The sequence below is a fragment of the Enhydra lutris genome, unplaced genomic scaffold (assembly GCF_002288905.1).
Source record: "Enhydra lutris kenyoni isolate GAN:26980312 unplaced genomic scaffold, ASM228890v2 scaffoldscaffold55, whole genome shotgun sequence".
In the NCBI taxonomy this organism is placed as follows: Eukaryota; Metazoa; Chordata; class Mammalia; order Carnivora; family Mustelidae; genus Enhydra; species Enhydra lutris.
In genome coordinates, this window is record NW_019154139.1 from 11,554,778 (window position 1) to 11,575,808 (window position 21,031).

Sequence of the window (21,031 nt, forward strand, 5' to 3'; positions counted from 1 at the left end):
AAACACCACCCAGTGAAGCCCTTCAGAATCCATATGGGTGATTCTAAATCTTAGAGGAGTATAGACTACCAGCAGGACCTCCTCATGTCATTGTATGCAAATACTGTTGAAAAATAGAGGTGTTTTCTGTGCCCAGTTGTGGGTCAGTAAAGAAGAGCCCAGACGTTAGCCCTCCCCGTTGTGTGCGTGGAGCCTGGCTCTGGCCTCCAGAGCGGCTGTTCCCTACTTGGCCCGGCGGCTCCACGTTCCACAGCAACAGCGTGCGGTCCCAAAACAGAGACCTTAGCTTTGCTTCCAAGTCGGGGCTGGCGGCGGCGGGCTCTGGTGGGGACCGTGCTCCCATCCGTCTGCGGAAACAGGAATGGGAGTGGCTCAGCCAGCCCAGCAGCCTGGCCTGTGCTTTGAGAGGAACGTTTTAGTGGGTGGGGGAGCAGTGCTCATCCAAACCTGGCTTCGCAGGCCCCTCCCAGCCCATTTGGGGCGTTGGGGTGGGGGGCACGTTCTGGGACTGCTGGTGCCAAGCACACACGGATGGTGTGTCCAGTGGCTTCAACCCCTGCCCCTCTACGTGGCTCTGCTGACCTTCCTTTACTCCTCTTTGTGGCGTGAAAACAGAAGGCTCCCGTGCCCTTGGGGGGAGCCTCAGCCAAGGATGGCTGTTGGAGGAGGAGGGCCTCCTCGGGCCCCTTCCCGCCTCTGTTGGGCTTCCAGTGCTGGCTTGGGGCTCTGCTGACGTGCCTTGTCTGCAGCAGGTGTGCCTGAACCTCACGACTCTCATGGGAGCTCCTGCTACTACCAGTTTTCCCTTTCATCACTCACAGGCAGCCGTTCCCGGAAAATCCTGGCTCGAGTCCAGCCTCGCTAATAGATACAAAAGCCGGCCTGGCCCCGTGTGATGTTCTTTCCCCCTAGAGAGAGCCCAGGTATTAAGGTGAATGAGAGCCGAATTCTTCTCGGCCAGTGTCAGTTATTGCCTGATCTGCTCAGAAGGTGATGGCCGCTTCCAGAATTGATGGAACCTGACAGGGTTCCACGCAGGGCTGGGGCAGGGCGGGAGATGTGGCAGTGAGGGATAGGTATGAGGTAGAAGACTTGAATCGGTACCTGCTTTGCTGATTGAGTGCTGGGTGACCTCGGGTAAATCATGTCTGCTCCCTTGACCTGCGTTTTCTCTTCTGTGAAATGGGACCACCCAGTTTTGCCTAACCTGAGACTCCCGAGGACCCAAGGTTAAGAAGGCGTAAGGGGGTGATTTGTCATCCACTGCATCCCATGAGACCACAAGTAGAGTTCATCAGTGTTCTTGATAAGCAGTTTGGGATCCACAGTGGGCCTTGTTGACCCCCCAACTCAGACACCTGACATGCTGGCTGCTGGCTTGGGGGTTGGCGGGACAGGGTCCAGCGAGGAAAATGCAGTGTTTGTTAGGACACAGATGAAATGAGTTTGTGTCTCCTTGTCCTGTGAAAAGGAAAAAAAAATGTTGTTGGGTCTCAGGTGGGGCTTAGAGGCACAGAGGGCAGAGAGAAGCCCTTGTACCTAGAGTTGGGGATTCTGTCCCTGAGAAATGGCGCCTCTCCTTGGTTCTCAGTGCTGCTTCCCGAGGCGTCCCGCACATTTGGTCTGGGCTGTTGTCCCAGGATCTTGAGAGCGGGGAGAGACACCCACCTTCCCTTTCTAGGGACACGGGTTGGTCGGTCCTGGGAAGTAAGTCCGAACCAGTGAAGGTTTCCAAAGGACTGGTGGGAAGGTTGCTCCCGAGTGACACGGGCCAGGCCAAGGCTGGCGTGGCCAGAGCCCGTCTGGAAGCTTCCGTTTCTGGCACGGTGGGCGTGTCGACACGGCTCTGCTGCCGTCCTCCTCTGCCTGGCGGAGCAGGTTTGGCAGCCCGAGCTGCTGCGCGGCCTTCACTGCCCCTCCGGGTTCCCTTCTAGGGCGAGTTGGAGCGGCAGCTGCTGCAAGCCAACCCCATCCTGGAGGCCTTCGGGAATGCCAAGACGGTGAAGAATGACAACTCCTCACGATTTGTGAGTAGCGGTGTCCAGCTTGAGGGGCCCGGGCTCCCACCCAGAGCTCGGTGCATGTCACCTTCTGGCCTGTTGCCCTCCAGTTGGTGTAGCTCTGCATATGTGGCTTCTTCAGCCCAGTGGCAGAAGGCCAGTGGGGGAGAGTAAGGGGTTACCTGCCGGTCCCACCGATTGTCCCTGTAGCCCACAGCCCGTTAGAAGCTGGGGCCGGCTCAAGGAGTGGGGGACACTCGTGTGCCTCAGCGAAGGGGCGTGGGAGCCTCTTGACCGTGTCCTGGCCCTCTGAGTCCGGAGTACTCAGGCAGTGTGGGCACAGGGCCCCTGGCCTCCCAAGTGGGCAGTCTCTTGCTTTTGTCCCTTAGGCTGTAGGTGGGGGGGCCTCTGATCACTTCCTCTGTCTTTCCTTAGGGCAAATTCATTCGCATCAACTTTGATGTCAATGGCTATATCGTTGGAGCCAACATTGAGACTTGTATCCTTGGTTAATTGCAGCCGGGGTCCGGGCGGGAGGGGACGAGTCGCTGGTGGAGAGCAGCTGCTGCGGCAGCTCCCCCTCATTATGGGCCTTTTGGGGAGCCTCACCTGCGGTGTTGGGAGGAGTGCTGTGAGCAGCTCTTTGAATCCCAGACCCTGAACTTGGGTGGTCCTTTAGTAGCCAGACAAAGTTGCGCCTTGAAAGGAATGGGATGATGAAGACTGTCAGTGTGGTTCCCGGAGGGGCGGGGTCTGAGCAGGTGGTACTCCATTTCTCCCCTGCGTGGGCATTCCAGCCTTGCTGGCGACAGTGTCCTGCTGTCCATCCCCATGTGAGAAGGGGCTCCTCAAAGACAGGGCTCTGAGTGTGAGATCTGCTGTTCAACAGGCCGTACCCCTCGAAGGTGAGAACCAGGGTAGTTGGTTTTATTTTGCCGTTTGCCGCCTGCTCAGGTTCAGTTGCTTTTGGCCGGGGTAGGGAAAGTGCCTTCTCTGCTGCATGCACAGTTCCTTAACGTTTGCAAAGATCTCTTGGAGAAGTCGCGTGCCATCCGCCAAGCCAAGGAGGAGCGGACCTTCCACATCTTCTACTACCTCCTGTCCGGGGCTGGGGAGCATCTCAAGAGTGAGTAGTGGGCCCAGCGGCCTGGCCTGTGGGCTGCCGGCCCCCGTCGGGCTGCACCTTCCAGGTGGGGAATGGAAACGTCATCTCCCAAGGCCTTGGCCTTCTGTTCTGACCATGCCAGAGAAAAGCCAGGGCAGTGGAGTCTGGCTCTGTGAGTCACAGGGCCCCGGCGCTCTCCGAGACTCCGTAGAGGGCAGTCTCACATGCTAAGGGGAGAACATTCCTGGCTACTCTGCAGTTCTGGGCCGTCTCAGGCCTTGAGGGCTGCTTCCCATTGTCCCACACTTTGGCGGTCACAGTGCAGCTTAGAGCGCTGGATACGGCACCTCCCCGACCCGCCTTTGCCCTCCATCCCTCTCAGCCGACCTCCTGTTGGAGCCCTACAACAAATACCGCTTCCTGTCCAATGGGCACGTCACCATCCCCGGGCAGCAGGACAAGGACATGTTCCAGGAGACCATGGAGGCCATGAGGATTATGGGCATCCCCGAAGAGGAACAGATGGGTACAGAACTGGGCCTCCTGTGGCTGAAGGAGGGGAGGCGGGGGGCTGCTCATCACACACCCTTGGAGGCGTTGGGAGGCCTGGGGAGAGCTTGCCATTGGCTCTGAATCTGAGGGAGTCCTGTAGAGGCCGGGAGGAAGGTCTTGAGATTGTGGGAAAATGGTACTTCAGGCTTGAGTACCTTAGGGTTGTTTGCTCCCAGCGGCCCTACAGGCATTTGTGCCCAGGGGAATAGGGCCAGGCGCTCAGCTGCTCCGGGCTGGGGTCGTCTCCATTCTTGCTTTGTGTTGGCGTATGGGAAGGGGCCAGGGCTGGGACCTTTGCATTGGCGAGGGGTGGGACATGCCTGTGCCTTCCTGTTTCCTCAGAAGGAGGATAAAGAGGCCTGTGGCTTTATTTTCGAAAGACTGGGGGAGAGGGGGAATACACCCTGTTCTCTGGCATGAGGCTTGGAACCACCTTGGCTCAGCCACAGACAGTATATAAATGGTGGGCATGGTTTTGTCTGATAGAACTTCATTTATAAAACTAGGCAGTGGGCCCTGAGGCAAGAGGCATGTTCTTGGTCCAGATTTAGAAGTTTTGGGAGGTTCTGTTTTGTTTTGTTTTTAAGATTTTTTGTTTATTTGACACAAGAGAGAGCACAAGTAGGCAGAGCAACAGGCAGAGGGAGAGGGAGAAGCAGGCTCCCCGCTGAGCAGGGAGCCCAATGTGGGGCTCGACCCTAGGACCCTGGGATCATGACCTGAGCTGAAGGCAGCCCCCCAACCGACTGAGCCACCCAGGTGCCCCAGTTTTGGGAGTTTTAACAGAGCTTGGGTCTAAGCATTAGGGCTGCCCAAGCCAAGGTCTGTCTCTCCAGGGTGGTGGGGCCCACCTCATGGCTTGTCCTCTTCAGGAGCCCCTGGGGGAGGGACCGGCCCCACCCAGGGACTTATTCCAGCCACCCCATCCCCGGTTCTGAGCTGCCTTTGATTGTCCCCCAAAGGCTTGCTGCGAGTCATCTCGGGCGTTCTTCAGCTCGGCAACATTGTCTTCAAGAAGGAGCGCAACACGGACCAGGCGTCCATGCCCGACAACACAGGTAATGCTCATGGTCCCGACACCTGGAACACAGGGCCCGAGATATGGGTTTGGATTTGCTTGGAAGAAGCCTCAGGAATTCCAGCCAAACCAAATACACATTATATGTATATTTATGGCTGGCTGTCGCTTTTTTTTTTTTAAGATTTTAACTATTTATTTGACAGAGAGAGCATGAATGTGGTGGGGAGCTGAGGCAGAGGGAGAAGCAGAGTCCTCCCTGCTGAGCAGGGAGCCCTCCGTCCCCGGGCCCTGGGATTGTGACCTGAGCCAAAGGCAGGCGCTTAACTGACTGAGCCACTCAGGCCCCCCACGCTCTGTATCTATCTATCTTTCTTTTTTTCTTTCTTTCTTTTAATAAAATACAAATGTCACCCTGGCATATCCTCAGGGAGTAAGCCTCAGAAGGAGCTAGAAAAGCCCTTGGTCGTGTGGACCAGGGTTTCCCTCCGTTGTTCTGGAGGCTAAACCAGTTGTCCCAGTCAGTAAAACCATGATTTCTGCTCTCGCTCCATCTCCTGCGTGCCTTCCCCCTGAACACGTCAGGACAGCGGACCGCTGCCATCCCCACATCTGTTCCTCCGCCACTGCCGTCCCCTGAGTCACTGCAAATGACCCCATTTAAGCTGTCAGCCCTAATGTGCCCTTCTTGGGGCTTCTGAGAAAATGTAACACATGCGTGTTTGGATCGTAAGAGATGTTCCCAGGGGATGTATGCTGTCGCGCCCCCTAGCACCGGGGCCGGGGTGGGGGGGCTGCTCCTCCGAGTCCTATTTGTGGGTAGGACCCACTTCCACACTAACTGTGTGGCCAGGATTGTGCAGAGGAACTGGCCCTGGGCCCCCTGTGAGGAGGGGCTGTGACCACGGGGTCTGAGGCGAGAGCTGGGCATCGTGCGCAGGGCTGAAGAAGGGCCCAGAGCCAGTTGTCCTGGTAATGATCACTCAGTTACCGCCTCTCGGTTGAGCACAGGGACTCATTCTCTTGGGTTTAATTAAAACTTCTCGCTCCTCCCTTCCTTACTCTTTGAAAAATCGCAGCTGCCCAGAAAGTGTCCCACCTCTTGGGTATCAACGTGACGGATTTCACCAGAGGGATCCTCACCCCGCGCATCAAGGTGGGCCGGGACTATGTCCAGAAGGCACAGACGAAGGAGCAGGTAGGCCCTCGGGCTGGGGGTTCGGGCTGCTTTCCTGGCAGGGTCGCTGCGGTGGCTGGTTCGGGGCCCGGTCTGGGCCACTGCTGTGATGGGCACCTTGCCTGGGTCCCTCATTCAGCCCTCCCAGCAGTTCAGGGAATAGAGTGGTGTTTACCCCCAGCGAGAACATGAGAAAACTGGTCCAGGGAGTCAGGATGCTGCCCCAGGCCCCTGGCTTAGGAACGGCCGTGGGTATGTTGTGCTCCTTTGCATGGAGTCGACATGGGGACTGATTGGCGAGTGTGGAGGCTCGTCCTGTTCTGCTGTAGAGTGAAGGGGGGAACTCGCTGTTTCCTAGCACAACTCATTCTGGTGCCGGGACGGCGGCATCCACCGCCCTCGAAGCCCGTGCCAAGCGGCTGGCTCCCACAGCCTGCTGTCTCGTGGTGAGAGACAGCAGTGTCTTCCCTTGGCTGTGCGACATGGGCAGGCCTGCCTCCCCCAGGAGCTGGGATCCCTCCCCAGCCAGGCCCTTCTGTTGCCACTGGCGATGGGGGGCTCTGAGGTGCTGTACCCCACCTTTGAAAAATACTTCAAAGTTCACATTAATGAGTCCTTTTTCCTAGGGGTGTCGTCCCTGGTACCCCACGGGCGATGCTCAGCAGAGCCGTCCTACCACAGCCAGGAACGTTGTTTTCAAAAGACAACATGCACAATTACTACCAACTGCATTTCCCTAATAACTAAAGAACCTTTATTTTTTTCCATTATGAATGTTTAAGATTCAGAAAATACAGGGGCGCCTGGGTGGCTCAGTGGGTTAAAGCCTCTGCCTTCGGCTCAGGTCATGATCCCAGCGTCCTGGGATCGAGCCCCAAGTCGGACTCCCTGCTCAGCAAGGAGCCTGCTTCCCTCTCTCTCTCTGCCTGCCTCTCTGCCTACTTGTGATCCCTGTCAAATAAATAAATAAAATCTTTAAAAAAAAAAACCACAAAAGATTCAGAAATACAGAAAAATCTAGATAAAAAAAATTGTCACAGTCCTAGTCAGTGACAAGTATTGGGCAGCTTTTTATTTCCTGCAAGGTTTTTTCTTTTCTTTTCTTTTCTTTTCTTTTTTTTAAAATTTTTATTTTATTTATTTTAAGTAGGCTCCATGCCCAGTGTGGAGCCCAACGCAGGACTTGAACTCAAGACCCTGAGATCGAGACCGGCGCTGAGATCAAGAGTTGGATGCTTAACCAACTGAGCCACTCAGGCGTCCCAAGGCTTTTTCTTTCTACAACTTAGTTGTCACCCTGGCTTATTTATCGTGGGACTGTTCCAGCATTTGCAGAAAAAGAGTGTCATGAGCCCACGAGCCCGTTGCTCAGACAGCTTCGAGAGTTCCCGACTCCCGGCCCGTCTTGGCCCACCGTTAATCTTATTCCCCCACTTCTCACATTTGAAGGAGACCTCATACGTCTTACCTTTTCTCCTGTAGATGCCTCTGTATGTCCCTCTTTATCTTAAAAAGGATTTTGCGAATGTCTGAGTACTTCATGCCGTGCGTGCATTGTCGGGCACCTAAGTTGTTTCAGTTTCGGGTCATTGTAAATAACGCTGCGGTGACCCTACTTGTGCGCGAAGCTTTTCTTCCTATCCTTAGGGCTGTCTCTCTGGGGGACAGCTGTGCAGGTGGATTGATTGGAGCAAAGGGTTACAAGGTTTAGAGGCTCCTTGCATCTGACCTTCTGTCCCCCTGGGCTTGTCCCCTCCCTTCCCCCACCCCAGGCGGACTTCGCCATCGAGGCCTTGGCCAAGGCCACCTACGAGCGAATGTTCCGCTGGCTGGTGCTGCGCATCAACAAGGCTCTGGACAAGACCAAGAGGCAGGGCGCCTCTTTCATCGGCATCCTGGACATCGCTGGCTTCGAGATCTTTGAAGTGAGCTCCCCTCCCGTGCTCTCTGGGCCACCAGCTCCCTGGGCAAGAAGTCTTCTCTCCGGTCCCACGGCTGTCTGAGTGGGCCAGCTCCTCCCTCACGTGAATACAGGACACATCAGCTGGGTGTATTTTAAGCTCCAGCAAGCACCCGTCCCCCCACCCCGGGCAGTGCTGGCGAGAATGGGACCTTCTGGTGGGTGCACTGGGAGCCTGCACAGGCAGGTGCTTTCTCAGATGGATTCTTCCAGCAACTGTTAATTGGGTGTCAGACGAGACCTTGTGTCTGGCCCTGGAGACTGAGGTCTGGCTGGAAAAGTGACACTTGGGGTTCTTAGCCTCTGGCAGGTTTCAGAGAGAGACCGTGAACTCTGAGGGAGGCGGTGGGCAGGGGACGTCCCTCTGTTTGTCACTAACATCTCGTTGATGCGACGCCTTTCCTTTTAATTGGGAATTGAGCAGAATTGACAAAGCGCAGTTGTCCTAGCAGTGCTCAGGGTCTGTCTCCGGGGGTAAGCAGACGCTTTCACACCACGGCGGTTTGTGGAGACGACGTGCTGTCCTTCACGCTCGTCTTCCTCAGCCTCCTGGAAGTCAGGGAGCCCGCAGCTTGTGCGTGTTAATAAGGAAATACCATGTGTTCGTGTGGCACAGTGTTTTCATAATTACATTTCAGCATAAGTGTTTTCCTTTCTCAGTAGTCCCTCTATTTTATTCATTTTCAAACTGTTCTGAGAGAGGCTTTATCAAACTTCTAGAAAGGTCCATGGGCTTCAGGTAGTGAGGAATCCCTGCTCTGGGTTTGATAAGGGAAGGCTGCCTGCGGGTCTGGGCTCCCCGGGGGCCCGCACCAAGCTGCCTGAGGAGGTCCATCCTGAACTCCCACCCCACGCCTCGCCAAGGGGCCGCGGCTTGGCAGCGGGAGGCAGGCACCGGGCTGACGTCTCCCTCTCTCCCTGCAGCTGAACTCGTTCGAGCAGCTGTGCATCAACTACACCAACGAGAAGCTGCAGCAGCTCTTCAACCACACCATGTTCATCCTGGAGCAGGAGGAGTACCAGCGCGAGGGCATCGAGTGGAACTTCATTGACTTTGGTCTCGACCTGCAGCCCTGCATCGACCTCATCGAGAAGCCAGTAAGAGCCAGACCTGCTCTGACCTCAGCTTGTCACTCCTCCCCTCCGGGGAGGGGGGGCCCATGCCCCGCCTCCTGCTGCACGTTGACATGGGGCAGAGGTGTCGTGTCTGGTTCCGCTCCGTGTCGGTGCCACCTGCAGGAATAAGCCCGCGGGCTTGGATCTGGTGCCTGGGGGCCTCACCCAGCTGCCGACCGGTGGGGGGCTGTGGCTGGTGCCCAAGTATCCTGTCTTCTGTCCTGGGAGACCACCCAGTGTTTACCTGAGGGGTGGGCTCAACAAGCCCGTCTTTGTCTTAGAGAAACAGGCGTGCTTTTATGCCGTAGCATCCTGTCCCCAGGTGCTTCTGCTGCCCCGTGGCCATGGGCAGAGCCAGGGTGTTGAATGCTGCTTCCGTTGCAGGTGCTGAATCTGCCCCCGCCCCCGCTTAGGACTAACTCTGTACCAGAGCTGCCGGCCCCCGGCGTTGGCTGTGGGTGCGCAGCAGTATCTGGAGAGCAGCTGGGGTCGCCTGCTTGTGTTTTAGGTTGGGCAGGATGTGCTCCTTCATGGAGTGCGAGCCGTTTCTTGCTCTGGGTTCTCTCTTGTTCCCAGAGTCCTGAGCTGCTGGAAATGGTTACAGCTGGAGTTACCCTGACATGCCAGTTGCTGGAGGACCTGGGAGGGACCTTGTGCATTTGGAAGTGTTAAGGCGGGGACAGGGGTGGAAACGATTCCTGAGCCTAATGTCAAGCATTTTACTTTTGTGATGAGTTTTTCTTAAATCAGTTGAGGTTTTCAGTGAGCAAGACCTCATCTGCCTTGGAGTCCGCTTAGCCAAGCTCCACAGCGTTTCAGCTTTCCTTGTCAATCCAGCATGTTGTCGGGGCTCTCGCCACATGGGGTGCACACGCATTACGGGGGGCGGTGTCTCCCAAGTGCCCTGGGCGTGCGGGTCATGGCGCACACCTGTCAAACCCACCCTGTGATTTCCAGGGCATGGACTCTGATGAATCATCTGGTTAAAGTGTGTCGGCCACAGCCTAGACCTCAGAAGTTTCTTTTTAAATTAGAATTTTTTTTAAGTGGGCTCGGTACCTAGTGTGGGACCTGAACTCATAACCCTGAGGTCAAGAGTCATGTGCCGTATCCCCTGAGCCAGAAGGGTGCCTCAGACTGGAGTTCCCAAGTTGAGTTGTGCTGATGCTTCCTTTTACCTCCTCTGTGGGGGCAGGTGTCACCACCTTCTGCTGAGACTCTGGGGCTTCTGAACCCTAACCTCTGGCTTCTCGTGAAGGGTATGGGTGGGGTGGGTCCCCAGGTCGTACTCACCTGTGGGGTGCTGCGTTTTTCCCAGGCAGGGCCCCCTGGCATCCTGGCCCTGCTGGATGAGGAGTGCTGGTTCCCCAAAGCCACCGACAAGAGCTTCGTGGAGAAGGTGGTGCAGGAACAGGGCGGCCACCCGAAGCTCCAGAAGCCCAAGCAGCTGAAGGACAGAGCTGACTTCTGCATCATGCACTATGCAGGCAAGGTGAGGCGAGCTCGCATGCCTGCACCTGCCCGGGGGGAGGGGAGAGGAGACGATTCTGTCCACCCCGAGGGGCAGGGCAGCCCTGGGGGCGGGCCGGGGGACAGTGCCCGGCCAGCGGGTCCGTCATGGCAGGGATTGGCATCCACGTGGCTTTCCCAGCTCGCGGAGCCCCGTGCTGTGCGCCGTTGTACGGGGCACTTGCAGCCTGCGTGGACGGCGCTCAGACTGGTACTCAGTGGTCTGGGATTAGATACATTTTCTGGGCATGGAAGGGAGATCTGTGCTCCAGGCAGATGCTGGAGTTTGAATGAGAGCCTGCCACTCGTCAGTGGTGGGACTTTGGGTCAGTTAACCTCTCTGAGCCCGTGGTCGCCTCATCTGGAAAATGAGTAAGCCCCGCTTTGCGAAGTTACGTGCGTTCAGTGAGCTAGTGCGGCCTGGTGCTTGGTGCCGTTTGGTGCTCTCGGCGGGGCCGCTCGGCCTTCGCATGCCTGGCCTCGCGGGCTGCACTGTCTGCGGTGTCTGTGCCTGTCGTGTGTGTTGGGGAATGTTCAGTAGCACTCCTGGCTTCTACCCACCAGAGGTCACTAGCACTCTCCCTATGTGTGACCAGAAGGTCTCTAGACATTGCCACATGTGGGGTGGGCACAGTGGCTCTGGCGGAGAGCCACCGCTGTGGGTGACAGCTCGGTTAATGGCCAAGGCTGCCCAGCCACAAAATGGCAAAACTGCTCTCGTCCCGACCTGAGGAGGGGTGTCCTAAGTGCACAGAGCTCTGGACTTCGAATAAAGCCGGCTTCAGCAAGTTCGGGTTCTTGCTGGAAGCTCTAACAGGTGCAGCCAGAACATGGGATGAGTTGGGCCAGGCCGGCCTTGACGCTGTCACGGCTCTGCTCCCCAGGGGCACCTGGTCCCCACACCTGGTCCCCGCCCACTGCTTGGGGTACGGTGTGTGTGCCCCGAGGGTACCCCGAAGGCCTGGCCTTCAGCTTGTCTGCTTCCTGTGGTTGCTGAGGCACACAGCTCGTGACTTTAAAAACACCCATTAAAAAAACCAAAAAACCCCGAACTACCAGTGCTATTTCTATAGTTACCTACGGTAACGTCCCTGAGCCTGCATTCCCACTTCTGTCTTTGTCAGAAATGCCCGTGTAGAGCCACACACAGGGCTTTTATTGCAGTGTTATTTATCATGCCAAAAACCAGTCACACCGGAAAGCCCGCCGGTGCTCCTGAACGTTGAACCTGGCCACGTGCATCCACGCCTGGGCTGCAGGAGTGATGGCTGTGCCAGGCGACCAGGACGCGGTGTCGGGGGCTTCGACACCTCCCCAGAGGTAGCAGGAAGCCAGCATCACACACCGCACGGTTGATGGGCGCCTGTGGGGGAACCTCCAGACGGGGCGGTAGAGGAGTGCTGGCCCCAGGACAGTGGTCACCTCTGCACCATGCTGTGGGTTCGGAAGAGGGAGGCTGAAGCGGCCTGAGGCGGCCTGCGCTGGGTATCGTTCTGGGGTCTTTGCTGTGAAAGTACAGCGGATTTAAGAATGTATTTCAGAAAATAATAATATAAGCTCAGGGAAAACTCAGGCGTCCTGAAAAGATAAAGCAAAAATCCTTGCCCTGTTCATTAAAAGAAATATTGTAACATTTGGGTTATGTCCTGCCAAAAATTTTTTTCTTTATACTTATGTTACCAAATAGATAGATAGATAGATAGGTAGATAAATAAATAAATAAAAGAGGATTCCATTATATTGCCACAACCTAAATTTCTCAGCCAGTCCCCCGTTGCTGGATATTCATGTTGTGGGTAGTTTTCTCGCTGTTGCCTGTCCCACTGCCGAGAACGTCCTGCTGTGGCCTTGCCACCCTCCTCACTCCCTCCTTTCTTGGGGAAGGAAATACCAGGTCGAGGGGTGTTCGCGTTCTTAAACTTCCTCACCCATGGGGCTGGCTGGCTTCCAGAGCGCCTGTGTCCCCAGAGCAGCCTGTGACCCGGGCCCCTGACTCTCGCAGGTGGACTACAAGGCTGATGAGTGGCTGATGAAGAACATGGACCCGCTGAACGACAACATCGCCACGCTCCTGCACCAGTCCTCCGACAAGTTCGTCTCTGAGCTGTGGAAGGATGGTACGCCCTTTGCCCCCCGCCTCCTGCCTCCCCGTGGCCTCGGCTGGCCTCGGCTGCCTGCCTTCGCCACAGTCCTGGGACGAGGGCCGGGCCTGCGCCTGAGGGAGTGCCACCACGGCCCAGATCCCCTGCATGTGGGTCCCCCATCACACTCCCTTCTGCAGTTCCACCTCTCCGTGGCAGGCCGGTGGCTCTGGAATTCTTCTTCCTTGCTTCTGTGGGCTCCTCCTCTCCCTCTGCCTGGTTTTGCTTTAACCTCTCTGTTGCAGAACTACAGAGCACTCAGAGGGCCTATTTCTATCAGCGCTTTCCCTTTCTCCACCTAGAACCAGGTGACTGCCCCCCGGGGGGCTGACCCTCGTGTGCGGTGCGACACGCTTCTGCTGAGTGTTCTTGCCCCTTGGCTCTCCCTGCCTGACTGCCCCGTCCCTGCTCTGCCCCCCACTTGTGGGCAGGCTGTCCACCTCGATCTTGGAAAGGGGGGAAAACCAGCATAAAAATCCATATTGTTCTTAAGAGCTGCCCCCTCTCCAAAGGGGGTGCTGTCTTGCTGCTTGGTTGGCTGTGGGCATCTCAGCATGAGGTTCAGGGGTTGCGTGTCCTGCTGCGTGTGTGTGTGTGTGTGTGTGTGTGTGTGCGTGTGCGTGCGTGTGCGTGCGCGCGTAAAGAGCCTCTGTGCTTTAGTTCAGCGCTCTTGGCAAGGCCCTGCTCCTTCTGGGCCCGGCCTCCAGGGGGCAGGGCATGCTGCCCTGAAACGGCCGGTTTCCGTGGGGGCACATTCACCCTTCCTCTGAGCGCCCTGAGCGGCCTTCACAAGCCTCCCACTCCCAGGAAGCCTTCGGTAGCTAGTGAGGTGGGCCCTGGGTGCTCGAGGTCCAGGATGCCTCCCCCTTTGGTGGACCGGTTTGCGGGTCTGTCCTCGCCCCTGCTGCTGTCTTCAGAGAAATCCTAGAGCTCTGGCCACAGAGGAGTAGGAAACAGACTTTCTCTCAGAGTCCTCAGCTTTTTTTTTTTTTTTTTTTTTTTTTTTTTTGGAAGATTTTTTAAAAATTTATTTATTTGACAGAGATCACAAGTAGGCAGACAGGCAGGCAGAGAGAGAGGAGGAAGCAGGCTCCCAGCCGAGTAGAGAGCCCAATGCGGGGCTCGATCTCAGGACGCTGGGATCATGACCTGATCCAAAGGCAGAGGCTTAACCCACTGAGCCACCCCAGATCCCCAAGAGTCCTTAGCTTTTATATCCAGGAGCAGAAGGCTTCAAACTTAAAGTTGGCTCTTGCTTAAAATGGACCTCCGGTCACCAGCCGCTTTGGTTGGATTTGCTTGTTCGTTTCATTTCACTGCGGAGGATGTGGGCCCCCTTGCTCTGGGCCTGCGCCACAGTGCCAACCAAGGGCAATGTCCCGGGAGGGCGTGTGAGATGATAAAGACCATGAGCTAGGAGACCCTGCAAGACACAAGAGCAGGCAGGGGTCTGCAGACTCCTTGGGACCTCGTCGCTCCTGACACCGTGTGCTGCTCTGGGTCCCCAACCTACCTACCTATTTATTTATAGTTATTGTTAAAGATTTTATTTATTCATCAGAGCAAGAGAGAGCGCACAAGCAGGAGGAGTGGCAGGCAGAGGGGAGCCCCGGGATCATGACCCGAGCTGAAGGCAGACGCTTAACCGGCTGAGCCACCCAGTCACCCTAGGTCCTCAGTTTAGGGGGCTCTGCGCGGGAGGTCCCCAGACAGTGAGGGGATCCTCCAGAGTCCTAAGAACCACGGCAGGTAACTTGCCAGCTCCCACTTTCTAACTCCCAGCCTGTGCCCTTAGGAAAGGTCAGTGTGATTTCAGGGTACTGCTCTTTTGTTACGTTGTTCTTTGGGACGTGGAACTGCAGGGTCCTGCAGGTCAAGTTTTAATACCTCCCTAGAGCATAGCGTAGTGGCCAGGCTCGCTGTCCTGAAATCCGGTTGCGGCTCTGTTACATCTCTCTGGGAACAGGAGCTTGTACAGTGGGCTGAAGATGGGTGGTGAGAATGGGGGGTTGTGGGGTTAGCCTGTGGACCCCCCGCAGTGGCTTTGCAGGCTCTCCAAACCCTTTCCCCTTTCCCGCCTCTTGTGCACAAAGTCAAGTTTGCTGAACGTTTGGAGTTGACCTTTGCCCTCTGTAGATTCTAAGTAGACACGGTCTTGTTCTGTAGCTTCTTCTCCTTCTCTCCGGTGTCTGTCTGTCTCTTTCCTGTCCCTCCACCCCCACACTAGGACCACTGGGCACTCATGGGCTTTTTTGGGTGGTCTCTGCAGTGGACCGCATCATCGGTCTGGACCAGGTGGCCGGCATGTCGGAGACGGCGCTGCCCGGGGCCTTCAAGACACGGAAGGGCATGTTCCGGACTGTGGGTCAGCTCTACAAGGAGCAGCTGGCCAAGCTGATGGCCACGCTGAGGAACACCAACCCCAATTTCGTCCGCTGCATCATCCCCAACCACGAGAAGAAGGTGCGGGTGCCTGGCCCCGTCTGTCTCTCTGAGCAGAAGTGCTCCCCCTGCCTCCCACCCCACACTGAGAGCCCCGGCAAAGACCCTGTGCAGCTCGGCACAAGGCTCCCTGAGCACACGGGCTGCAGTTGTGGTCTGCCTTCTGCAGGGGTGCCTGTGGGCTGCCGGGACTCCCACCCCCGGGGGCGTTTACCCCGTGGAGTCCCGAGGGGCCTGCCTGCCCTCCCTCCTTCCGTCGACACCAGGCGCTGACTCGAGACCACCGCGTCTGTCTCCCTCTCCAGGCTGGCAAGCTGGATCCCCACCTGGTGCTGGACCAGCTGCGCTGCAACGGGGTCCTGGAGGGCATCCGGATCTGCCGCCAGGGCTTCCCCAACAGGGTGGTCTTCCAGGAGTTCCGGCAGCGGTGAGCCAGGGCTGGGAGCCTGCCCTTCCCGCGGCGGGCCGCGTGGGCGAGGGGGCGGTTGCCTCATCCCCGTGGAGCGGGGGTCTGGCCGGCTCCTCCCGTTCTTTCTCTGTGCCACCCTCTGTATGACAAGGGGTTTCCCCGTCTTTGTTACCTTGCCGGCTGTCACTGCTTGTGACGGGGGCCCTGGCACTGCTTCCTACCGCCAGGCATCCTGGAGGAGAAATTAAAGAGGAATGAGCCAAAGACGGGGGTGTTCAGGGGACTTTGTGGAAGTGGAGGTCTCAGAGCACTGTGGCTTCCTGCCGTGTGCGCAGAGCGGGACATCGATGACATGGTCCTGTGTGCGTCATGACTATGTTCAGTGCCATTTGCTGGCCCGATGCGGCTCTCTGTTTCTGGGGCTGTCCCACTTGTTAGAGGCCCCTGCAGCGCCTTGGGGGAAAGGGGACAGATGTAGACACTGGGCCATTGGCAGTTGGTGAGCCCAACCTAAAGCTTGCCCTCGTGTGACCAAAATAGCTGTGTGAGTTTTCGTTCACTTTTTGGAACACCTGAAGGCTGTCTGTGTCACTCAGCCTAAGGAAAGAGCAGGGTGGCATTTGCCGAATGTCTTCCTCTCCTGGGAGACTCGTGAAGGGAATCCCCATGTGTGCTGTCGTGTAGGGATGGTCCTCCTCTCTCCCGTGCATCCCAGACCCCGTGGAATCCAAGTGAGGAGTGGACTGACCAGGCTTCTCGTTCTTCCTCAGATACGAGATCCTCACACCGAATTCCATTCCAAAGGGCTTCATGGACGGGAAGCAGGCCTGCGTGCTCATGGTGAGTAGAGCTGCTGTCTCTGATTCCTGCTAAGGCGGGGGGTGGGGGGGTGACACCGACGGTGAGTGTGCATGTGCATGGCCTGTGCCCGCGAGCCTGGACCTGGCCCTTTTCGCTGGATGACAGCTGCGCTCTGTTGTCCTGCGCTGACACAGTCCTGATTCTGCCCGGGCCCCTCTCGGCGGCCCTGTTGGCCCTGGGATGGTCAGGGATGGCGTGCAGGACTGGGCAGTGTGGAGACTAATGCTGCGGTCACGGCAGGCTCTGGTGGGACCCGGTCCTTTCCTTTCGGGCCCAGTCTCGTGCTTTCTTGCTCGTGTCTCCTCGGACTGTCACACCCAGTGTGGGTGGCAAGGGAAGCCCCCCCCAAGCAAGGCAGCCGGCCCGGAGCACGGCTCCAAGCCCCCACAGTGTGTGCTTCTGGACATTCCTCTCAGTCCCTTGAGCAGTGCCTGCTGTGCAGCAGTGTGTCTGGGGATGAACGACAGCCTCTGGGGACTCAGTGGCGGAGCTGGGGCCGGATGCCCTCTGTTCTGTGTCCTACTGTATTGGTGTTGCGTTGTTCTTCAGGTGTCCAGGGTAGGCTGCCCCTGCCTCCTGGTGTCTTTGCTCTGCGTTCTTTCCAAAGAGGAGAGAGAATGGGGTGGGAGTTGTCAGAGGAGAGGGAAGGAAGAAGTAGACACCTCTGTGGGAAGCTCTGCATTAGGTGATAGGGAGGGGGGTTGGGAGGGAGGAGAATGCTCCCTGCTGTGCAGTGCCACCAGCTGGTGGGACCGGGGGCCTGATGGGGAGGGCGCATGGGCCAGCCTTTCTCCAGGCTGTCCAGGCGAGGGGTGGGGCAAGGAGGGAAGATGCCCGTGGTGGCTCCACCCGCAGTGTCCTTCCCTGCTCTTCCCAGGGCCTCTCCGGGACAGTTGGTGCTATTTGCCCCCCTCCCCCCACCCCAGCTAGTTCAGATCCCACTCGTCCCATCCCAGGCTCTGCCTTTTTCAGATCGTATTCTCAGTCCTTGTCTCCCAGGCAGACAGGCAGACAGATGGACCCTTGCCTCGGTGGGTTAACAAGAGAGCCCTATACTATACCCAGACCAGTCAATGATGGTCACGGGCATTCACTCCACTCCGTCCGCAGCACGTGTGGCCCTGCATTGAGCTCAGCTCTCTTGTTCAGATCTCACAGCCGTACTGCGGACAAGGCATTATTATTTGCTTGATCTCTTCACTCTTGTCCTAATTAAAGAAAGTATCGTTCCCATTTTCCAGCTGAGGAAGCACAGGCTCCTAGAGGTTAAAGCCCCAGGTCCCCTAATTAGTGTTTGGTCCAGGGCTTGGCCTGAACTGGAGCGTGTCCTGGTCTTAGAGACGGTGACGATGCCGCTCAGCCACCTGTGGTTCGAGGGTGGCCCGTCTGGGCACGGGTAGCCCGTGGTGGCAGTGCACGGAAGTGGGAGGTGGAAGGAGAGAAGACCTTTTGGTCCCTTTGATGTCGAGGTTCTGTGTTTTTCCGCTGTCTGGTGCGTCACCCTGCCCTGTGCGGGAAGCCACCTGCCCCTCCTCCCGGCATCCTCTGAGCCCCGCTTTCTCTGGCTCCGGGGGACAGGCTGCCCAGCGGAGAAGCGGCCACTGGTGGAAAGCCCTGCTGGGACGGCCCGCTGGCTCCAGCGTTGCTCTGAGGGCCCCGTGGTGGCACGTGGTGAATGACCTGCTCTGCCCCCCTCTAGATCAAAGCCTTGGAGCTGGATAGCAATCTGTACCGCATCGGCCAGAGCAAGGTCTTCTTCCGGGCTGGCGTGCTGGCCCACCTGGAGGAGGAGCGGGACCTGAAGATCACGGACGTCATCATCGGCTTCCAGGCCTGCTGCAGGGGCTACCTGGCCAGGAAGTGAGTTCTCAGAGGGGCCCGCCTCTGCCTGACCTGCCCGTGCTCCAGCTTCCCGGCTTTCCTGCAGCACAGGGGCACGGATGCTGGCCAGGGCTGGAGCTCTGTGGCCCTGCTTTCTGGATTTATGTCTCAGGTTTAAAGTGACCAGCTGGGAAGGGGCGACTCTGGGCCTGATTTGCCTGCCACAAAGTTGTGCTTCCCAGTATTCCTCACCGTGTCCCTTGTTGTGGGGATGATGCCCAGCAGGTGACTGTCCCAAGCCTCTTGTGCTCCCAGTAAAGGAGACCGTCCTCCAGTCTGGAGCTTCTCCTCGGGAGTAGGGCTCACCTGCTGCGGGACAGTGGCTGTGGCAGTTGCACACTGGGCTTCCGAACCCCTATGTCTGTGCTTGTGGCTGTGTGTTTCAGTGTGAGCTGGGAGCCCTGAGGGACAGAACATAGCTCTGTGGTATTTGGACAAACGGAGCCCTCACGTATCCCACAGCCCCCCAAGTTGACACGTAAAGCCCACCTTTGTAGGACATCAGCTGTTATTTTCCACCAAGGGCCCCCACTGGAGGGTGGCAGGGGACTGGGAAGCTGCAGTCTGTCTACTGAGTGACCAGCAGTCCCGCTGGACACAGAGCTAGTTAGCCACAAGGGACTTTCACCCTGTGAACATACTTGTCCCTTGGTGATGAACAAAGGCTTGGTGACCTGGGTCCTTGTCATCTTCTGGGGGCTCACCCACAGGACTCACCCCCAAGGCCAGGCTCCTTCCCTGCACTTGTGCCTTGAGGCATCTCAGGTGGGGAAGGGTTGGCTCCCCCATCTGCTGGAGCCGTGTGGTCTCCTGCCCTGACGGGGTCCCTCTCCTCAGGGCCTTTGCCAAGCGGCAGCAGCAGCTGACGGCCATGAAGGTCCTGCAGAGGAACTGTGCCGCTTACCTCAAGCTGCGGAACTGGCAGTGGTGGCGGCTCTTCACCAAGGTGGGTTCCCCACGGGCTTCCCTCGCTCCTGCCCCCGCCAGCGCTCTGCCGGCCTCTGTCGCCTCCTGCTGGCCTCTGTGCAGGACTTGGGGCCCAGGGAGCTGCGTGTAGCCTGGGCCTCCCCGCCCACCCCCCCACCCAAGCCTGCCGACATGAGCCTGGGCTGGGCCTGCCCTGCAGAGTCTGGACCATGCGCGCTGTGGCATGTGTCTGGCGTGGACGGCCTGGGCGCTGGGGCCGCGTGTGCTGGGGGCGCTGTCCTCCCAAGCAGCCACAGGGCCATGGGGTGCTCCCAGCTGGACAGGCCTTCCCCTCCCTAGGCACCCCCCCCCCAAATCCCTTCATCAGGAACATAGTTCAGGTTGCTTTCGATTGTAATAGATAATTTGTGGCCATTGTGAAAAGTTAAACTAACACAGAGTGTAGAGAAGCAGACAAATGTTCACACATGATTCCTTCAGCCCCAAGCCAGTGTCTGTGCCGGGCAGACGTTTGCGTGCTTATTCCCGCTTTTTTACTCTTTACGTCTCCGCTCACAAACCATACACGTGCAGTCTTACCTAGCTGAGCTCTGACTTGGTAACCAGGCTCGTGTTGTGTTTTTGCCATTTAGGATTCCTTCACGAGCATTATTTTTTAAAAGTCAGCTCTTGTTCCCCGGAGACACTTCCTGTTTTATTTTATCTGGCCACTTTCCCTGTCGTGTGTGTTTCTCTCCTTCCTAGTTTTTCACCCCTGTGAACACGCTGTCCACATCTTTGTGCACGCACGGGTGGTTTCTCTGACCTATATTTAGCGGGGTCAGAGGCCCCGGGCACCCAGCACTGAATCCATCTCCAGGAGGATGGTCTGTGTTGGTGTAACCCCCCCTCCCCCGCAGTGGGTCCGTTTGGCCATCCCTCTAGGGAGCTTGCCCCTCGAGCCTGCCCCTGTGCAGGTGAGGGCCTGAATAGGCATCCTTAGCCAAGCGCCTCTGCCTCCATCTCTCCCAGGTCAAGCCGCTGCTGCAGGTGAGCCGGCAGGAGGAGGAGATGATGGCCAAAGAGGAGGAGCTGGTGAAGGTCCGGGAGAAGCAGCTGGCCGCCGAGAACAGGCTCACGGAGATGGAGACCCTCCAGTCCCAGGTAGGTGTGTCTGCGGGCTCTGGCCCGTTGTTGGAATGGCCGCTCCCAGTGCTGCCACCTGCTGGCCAGCAGGAGGCGGGGCGTGTTGGGAGTTGCCGGAGAGGTTTTGCTGTTCCTGTGAACAAACCCCACTGGGGTTCTGTGATGTAGGGAGGGGCCCCGTGGGACAGAGAGTTCCTGGGTGTTGGGTAAATCCATTTCCCGGGGATGGTGGTGCACGGCTCACAGGGTAATGGTGAAGGATCCAGAACACGATGTTTGGGAAATGCCTGGGAGCCTCGGCAGCCTCAAGACGGGAACTGTTCTGGCGGGCGGGGAAGCCTGAGCGCCAGGACCGCCGAGCTGCCGGGGCTCATGTGGTCCCCATGCTCTTTGCAGCTCATGGCGGAGAAGCTGCAGTTGCAGGAGCAGCTCCAGGCGGAAACGGAGCTGTGTGCTGAGGCCGAGGAGCTCCGGGCCCGCCTGACCGCCAAGAAGCAGGAGCTCGAAGAAATCTGCCATGACCTGGAGGCCAGGGTGGAGGAGGAGGAGGAGCGCTGCCAGCACCTGCAGGCCGAGAAGAAGAAGATGCAGCAGAACATCCAGGTCAGCCCCCTTCCTCCTCCCAAGAAGGGGTAGTGCTGCCTGCAGGACATGGGGCGGAGGGGATGGGGCGCAGTGCCCCAGGAGCCAGAGAGGAGGCTGCAGTCGCCGGGGCCGTGGGAGGTCGCTCTTTGGAGAGCTCCTCTCCGCAGGCAGGGAGTCCTCACAGGCGCCAGACACAGGGGATCCCAGGCACTTTGTTTTTGTA

At 57.7% G+C, this 21,031-nt stretch overlaps 1 protein-coding gene across 2 annotated transcripts in view; it reads left to right on the forward strand.

The window, feature by feature from the left end:
• LOC111157586 (myosin heavy chain 9) overlaps positions 1–21,031 on the forward strand; it is an 89,197-nt gene that overhangs the window by 50,964 nt on the left and 17,202 nt on the right. The window contains exons 6-24 of one of the 2 annotated variants that reach the window (XM_022519126.1): positions 917–931; positions 1,935–2,027; positions 2,436–2,499; positions 3,028–3,126; positions 3,488–3,631; positions 4,620–4,715; positions 5,755–5,873; positions 7,625–7,777; positions 8,737–8,910; positions 10,247–10,420; positions 12,440–12,554; positions 12,824–12,886; positions 14,848–15,041; positions 15,326–15,447; positions 16,200–16,269; positions 17,990–18,150; positions 19,009–19,117; positions 20,110–20,241; positions 20,620–20,826. In XM_022519126.1, coding sequence (XP_022374834.1) covers positions 917–931; positions 1,935–2,027; positions 2,436–2,499; positions 3,028–3,126; positions 3,488–3,631; positions 4,620–4,715; positions 5,755–5,873; positions 7,625–7,777; positions 8,737–8,910; positions 10,247–10,420; positions 12,440–12,554; positions 12,824–12,886; positions 14,848–15,041; positions 15,326–15,447; positions 16,200–16,269; positions 17,990–18,150; positions 19,009–19,117; positions 20,110–20,241; positions 20,620–20,826 — 2,304 coding nt within the window. The remainder of the gene's footprint in view (positions 1–916; positions 932–1,934; positions 2,028–2,435; positions 2,500–3,027; positions 3,127–3,487; positions 3,632–4,619; positions 4,716–5,754; positions 5,874–7,624; positions 7,778–8,736; positions 8,911–10,246; positions 10,421–12,439; positions 12,555–12,823; positions 12,887–14,847; positions 15,042–15,325; positions 15,448–16,199; positions 16,270–17,989; positions 18,151–19,008; positions 19,118–20,109; positions 20,242–20,619; positions 20,827–21,031) is intronic. The other variant, XM_022519125.1, reaches the window with a different exon arrangement.